Source organism: Mauremys reevesii, linkage group 4 (genome assembly GCF_016161935.1).
Source record: "Mauremys reevesii isolate NIE-2019 linkage group 4, ASM1616193v1, whole genome shotgun sequence".
In the NCBI taxonomy this organism is placed as follows: domain Eukaryota; kingdom Metazoa; phylum Chordata; order Testudines; family Geoemydidae; genus Mauremys; species Mauremys reevesii.
This window is the reverse complement of record NC_052626.1, coordinates 149364950-149370870: the sequence shown is the minus strand read 5'-3', so window position 1 is coordinate 149370870 and position 5921 is coordinate 149364950. Positions and strand designations below refer to the sequence as shown.

Here is a 5921-nt window from a genome sequence, read left to right as displayed (position 1 = left end):
ACGGCCTCTCAGAAATATTAACAAAAACAAACTTAAAGATACTTTGTAGCAGGGCCTGCAAAGCAAAAATTACAATTTCGTTCATCATTATCTTGGCTAAGCCCCTAGAGAATATATTTTTGTTTTGTTTTTATAAAACACTTTTATGCAAACGTTAACCCTAGTTCAGGGGTCGGCAACCTTTCAGAAGTGGTGGGCCGAGTCTTCATTTAGTCACTCTAATTTAAGGTTTCGTGTGCCGGTAATACATGTTAACATTTTCAGAAGGCCTCTTTCTGTAAGTCTATAATATATAACCAAACTATTGTTGTATGTAAAGTAAATAAGGTTTTTAAAATGTTTAAGAAGCTTCATTTAAAATTAAATTAAAATGCAGAGCCCCCCGGACCGGTGGCCAGGACCCGGGCAGTGTGAGTGCCACTGAAAATCAGCTCACGTGCGGCCTTCGGCACACGTGCCATAGGTTGCCTGTCCCTGCTATAAATTCTGTACAGCATTAAATAATATGAACCAGTAGACGAGAGACCTGAGACACTGTTGAAATCAGAGGGGGCATGATTAAGTCCGAATGCGGAGGGCCTGGGGTGGGAAATGAAAAGGTCCAGCCGAAGCAGAAGACGGTTTGATTTAAGAGGGTTCTGGGGCGGCTTTGCGATGCTCCAGGTGCCCCAACAGTCTGTATCCCTCGTGCACAAGCGCCAGGGCTGGGCAGGCCTTGGTTAGAGGAACAGGCCTCTTGTTGTTGACAAACTGTAACCTAACTGCACGGATACCGCGGGGGCAACCTACGTCCTTTCTGATGAACCCCCAACCCCTTGAACTCCCATGAACTGCTTTTGCTTTCCTGTAAATCAGATGTTCCCAGGAAGCTGGGGGTCCGGTCAAAATCGGTCCCCACCCCCATGGGGCAGCTCCAGCTGGGTTTATAACCCGCTGCCTCAATGCCAGGGGCTGTCTGCTCCGCTGGCTGGAACCTGAGCTGGGCCGTCCCGACCCAGAGCTCCTGTGGGGCAGGATGATGGGGGGGCTCTGCTCCCAGCTGGCCGCGCTGCTCCTGCTGCTGCTGCTGCCGTCTCCAGCACATGGTAAGAGAGACCGAGGGTTGGAGAGATGCAGAGCCCCGGGGAACAGACCAGAGGGGGTGACCCTGCAGCCTACAGGGGGAATAGACTGGGGGGGACGATCCTGCCCCAGTGGCCTGGCTCTGGCTCTTTGCCAGGGTCTGGGTTCAACAGTTAGTGGCTCTGGGGGGAGGTGAGCAAAACAGATCCTGTGTAGTGAGGGGCACAAATGATTGTGCTGCTGCCCAGCTCTGCGGTGCATGAAGGACCCACCCTGATCCCACCCCCAAGCGCCAGGGGCCGGCATGACCCCTCCAGCCCCTCTGACTCATTCCCACGGGAGTCACTGCCCCCCTGCCAGCTGCTGCGCCCAAACCCTCCCTGCCCTCAGGCTTGGTGGGTACAGGGAGGATGTGTGGGCCACGGAGAGCTGAGAGCAGCCCCTGCTCAGCTCATATCAGCGTTCCCTCTGAAACCTACTGACGCACGGTAGCCAAATAGGGCTTGGGGTGGTGTATGGGGATTATGGGAGGAGCCATGGGACAGTGCTTTCCCCAGCCTCCCACCCTCAATGGACCCTAATGCTGATCCTCCCCTAAGGCCCCGACTTGTAATGTCTCCCCAACATTTCCGTTCGCTCCACAGGTGCTGAGGAGAGTCAAGACCAGCCAGGTAAAGAGTCAGGACTCCTGGGTTCTATTGTCTGCTCTGGGAGGGCAGTGGGGTCCAGTGGTTAGAGCAAGGGGGGGGGCGCTGGGAGCCAGGACTCCTGGGTTCTCTCCCTGGTTCTGGGAGGAGAGTGGGGTCTACTGGGTCACAGTGGGATGGGGTGGGGTTGGGAGCCAGGACTCCTGGGTTCTATACCTGGTTATGGACAGGAGACGTGTGTTTTGTGCTGTGTTAACATGGCTTCCCTGGTTTGTGCAGTGTTCAGCCGTATCATAGGGGGGCAGGATGCACAGGAGGGTATATGGCCCTGGCAGGTCAGTGTGCAGCAATATGACAACAAGCGTGAATACTACCACATCTGTGGAGGATCCCTCATCTCAGCCCAGTGGGTGGTGTCAGCTGCTCACTGCTTCGATCTGTGAGTAACTGAGGGAGAGGGTGGGTCCCAGGTTCCCCTTACTTGGCTTCAGAGACACCATTGACATCCCGCTCTTGGGGAAGTCCGCCATCCCCATGGTACGGTGCGGCTGTTCCCCTGCTGCCCCACCCCAGAGGTGGCCGCATCTCAGTGCCAGAGGAGCCAGTGCTTTGCTGTGCAGCTGCTCCCCAGACACTGTGCCGCAGAATTGGCTGCATTCCTGCCTAGGTTCATAGTATATCCCTCCCCACCCCTCGCCACTGGGTTTTCCTGGACATCTCTTCTTTTTTGATCTCCTGCTCTCTGTCCGGGTGGATTTTTCAAAGAAGAGGCTTTTTGTGGAGCGGACATTGCAGCTCAGAAAGAGCTGTCTCCGTTCCCCGATTGGTCCCTCCCCTGCATCCGCGGCTGCCAGATCCAGCCCACCGTGGCCTGGCCAGCTGGCCAGGTAAGCGGAGCTGAGAGATGCTGATGAGCTGGAGCTGCCCTCCACCTCGAGAGTGAGGCCACGGGTACCCCCGCCAGCACCCTGAAATACTGCCTCATAGTACACCCCCCCTTCCGGTACCCCCAGCTGTGCCACCCCTCCGCCTCCCGCCTGCCCCGGCTGGGTCCTCTTCTGGGGAACTTGAAATCTGGTAACCCTAGGTGCATTGTCCCCACTCCTCCAGCTCTACCCCTGTCTCTGCCTATCGCATGAACCTGGGGGAGCACCAGCTCTCCAACCCCTCCCCCACCCGGATCTCGTCCCCCGTGCGTCGCATCGTCCGGCACCCCGACTACAACGAGAACACGGGCGTCGCCGACGTCGCCCTGGTGCAGCTGACAGAACCTGTCGCCTTCACGGACACCATCCGCCCCGTCTCCCTGCCGGGCCCCTCCACCCAGTTCCCAGCCGGGGAAAAGTGCTGGGTCACGGGCTGGGGCCTCATTGGATGGGGGTGTAAAGGTGAGGGGGGGATGGGAATGTGATGGGTCTAATGGGTGATTGGGGGGGCTGGTATTCAGCCCCTATCCCAAGGGCTGGCTAATGCCTCCAGAGTCTGAGAGCCCTTCCCCGGAGCTCTGAACACACAGGGGTGTGTAGCCACAAGAGGGAAACCGTGCACACACACACACACACACACAGAGCTGCGATCCCCTCCAGCAGGGGGCAGCACTGCACACACACACACTGCCTTGATCCCCTCCTGCACTGTACACACACACTGCCCCAGTCCTCTCCAGCAGGGGGCCGCACCACACACACACACACACACACACACACACACACACAGCTGCGATCCTCTCCAGCAGGGGCACTTTACACACCCACACACACACACACACACACACACAGCTGCGATCCTCTCCCGCAGGGGGCAGCACCACACACACACACACACACACACACACACACACACACACACACACACACACACAGCTGCGATCCTCTCCAGCAGGGGGCAGCACTGCACACACACACACACACACACTGCCTTGATCCCCTCCTGCACTGTACACACACACTGCCCCAGTCCTCTCCAGCAGGGGGCAGCACTGCACACACACACACACACACACACACACACACACACACACACACACACACTGCCTTGATCCCCTCCTGCACTGTACACACACACTGCCCCAGTCCTCTCCAGCAGGGGGCCGCACTACACACACACACACACACACACAAAGACTCTCCCCTGTGACGTTTATGTGCACTGTGAATTGCAGCTCCTAGAAGGCGGCGTTGCTCACAGGCTCGGCCAGTCCGTTTGACTGGGAGAGATTTTCCCCAGCCCGTCCCCGTCCTTTCCAGCTCCCCCATCCTCTCAGTGGCTCCATCCCCGGCTCTCTCATTCCAGATACGCTTCCGCCGCCCCAGACGCTTCAGGAGTTGCGGGTTCCTCTCGTCGACTCGTCAACCTGCAGAGACCACTTTCGGGACTGCAAACGTCCCATCCAAGAGGACATGCTGTGCGCTGGGTCTGAAGTCAATCGCGATAGCTGCAAGGTGAGCTGCTTGGCTTAGGGGGGCAGCACTTTAGGGAACAGAGCCACTGGATCCAAGATGACATGCTGTGCGCTGGGTCCAGGGGTGACCCTAATGGCCCCTGCAAGGTGAGATACTTTGCTTAGGGGGCAGCACTGGGGCTGCTTGAAATTATCTGGCCCATTGTTCTGTTTGCGAACATTGGCCCTTCCTCCCCTGCTCTCAAACAAGGCCCAGGTGGGTGATGTTTTAATTTGATCGTCCGCCGCGTCTCATTGATGGAGAAAGCAGCTCTTCCAGCACCAGTGCATTCTGGGAGATCTCTCAAGTCACCCCAGGATGGGGGGAAACTCTCTGAGCTCCGGCCCCACCGAACTGAGAGGGTTAAACTTCACCTGATCTTAATGCCAGAGAAAACAAACCTAACAAGGATGGAAGCTCTGCCCTGGCAGGGCAGCAGGACATGGCATGAGAGGGAAATGGGATTTATCCCCGGCTCTGGGAGGGGAGTGGGGGCTGGTGGGTTAGAGCAGGGGGGCTGGGAGCCAGGACTCCTGGGTTCTCTCCCAGGCTCTGGGAGGGGAGTGGGGGCTGGTGGGTTAGAGCAGGGGGGCTGGAAGCCAGGACTCCTGGGTTCTCTCCCCGGCTCTGGGACGGGAGTGGGGGCTGGTGGGTTAGAGCAGGGGGGCTGGAAGCCAGGACTCCTGGGTTCTATCCCTGGCTCTGGGAGTGGAGTGGGGGCTGGTGGGTTAGAGCAGGGGGGCTGGAAGCCAGGACTTCTGGGTTCTCTCCCCTGCTCTGGGAGGGGAGTGGGGTCTGGTGGTTAGAGCAGGGGTGGCTGGGAGCCAGGACTCCTGGGTTCTCTCCCCGCATCTGTTAGAGGAAAAACAGGAGCCTCTTTGTGGGAAGGGAGCCTCTCTGACCGCTATGTCCCTCTCTCTTGACCCAGGGTGACTCCGGGGGGCCTCTGGTCTGTCCAAGGAATGGCAACTTCATCCTGGCTGGGCTCGTCAGCTGGGGGATTAAGTGCACACAGTCCACACCTGTCCCACCAGGGGTGTACGTCCGGGTCCCAGTCTATGTCAACTGGATCCAGAATGTCACGGGTGGCACCGGCCTCTCGATCGTCTCTCCTGCCGTACTCAGTGCCGGTACCACCCCACCGGGGCCCCTCAGCAATGGCTTAATTTGCTCATGCCTAGCGCTGGCTCTGCTCCTTGCTGGGCTCCTGCTGCCGGCCCTGTGACCTGCCCCCTGGGGCTCCCCCCCCGCGCCAACCCCCCGGCCCAGATAACATGGGAGCAGAACCCCCCTCCTGAGCATGAGCTGCAGAGAGAGCAGAGCTGGCAGCCCCCTGCCAGCTGGGGTGTGTATAGACCCCCCCTTAGCACCGTGTGTGGGCCCCACGTTGCTGGGGTCTACGGGACGCGGCTGGGAGAGGCTGGTGCATGGAAGCTCAGGGGTGCTACAGGGATGGGGAGCGTAGGGGTGGGGGGTTTCATCCAGCCCTCCCTGCAGCTCTGCAGCGCCCCCCGGGGTGACTGGGAAGCCGATGGGGAAGGGCCCCGTAGCCATTCTGATCTCGGGACTTGTGCTTTGAAAATCGTCAATAAATCGGCTTTGCAAATTCTGTCTTCTCCTGGCAGCAACCACGACTTGCCCCGTCGCAGCTGGTGCCACCTCCCGCTAGGGCCAGTCCTGCCACCCCCACAGCCTCCCGTGGGCTCGGTGGCTTGGTGTTAGCTGTGGGAGGGCAGAGTGCCGGCACTGCCCATCGCGCCGGGTGCTGCAC

At 58.8% G+C, this 5921-nt stretch overlaps 1 protein-coding gene across 1 annotated transcript; it reads left to right on the top strand.

The window, feature by feature from the left end:
* Positions 1–945: 945 nt before the first annotated feature.
* On the top strand, positions 946–5718 carry LOC120403321 (serine protease 27-like). The gene is made up of 6 exons (XM_039534301.1): positions 946–1085; positions 1707–1733; positions 1989–2148; positions 2820–3097; positions 4002–4150; positions 5079–5718. The coding sequence occupies exons 1-6, from the start codon at positions 1016–1018 to the stop codon at positions 5373–5375; spliced, it is 981 nt and encodes a 326-aa protein (XP_039390235.1). The 5' UTR covers positions 946–1015; the 3' UTR covers positions 5376–5718.
* The last annotated feature ends 203 nt before the right edge of the window (positions 5719–5921 follow it).

Bases quoted from the DNA above. Each gene is read 5' to 3' on its own strand.
- LOC120403321 (XM_039534301.1), top strand. From the start codon at position 1,016: ATGATGGGGGGGCTCTGCTCCCAGCTGGCCGCGCTGCTCCTGCTGCTG. The intron at 1,086-1,706 runs GTAAGAGAGACC...TTCGCTCCACAG, and splicing joins GCTGCCGTCTCCAGCACATG to GTGCTGAGGAGAGTCAAGAC. The intron at 2,149-2,819 runs GTGAGTAACTGA...CCACTCCTCCAG, and splicing joins GCTGCTCACTGCTTCGATCT to CTCTACCCCTGTCTCTGCCT.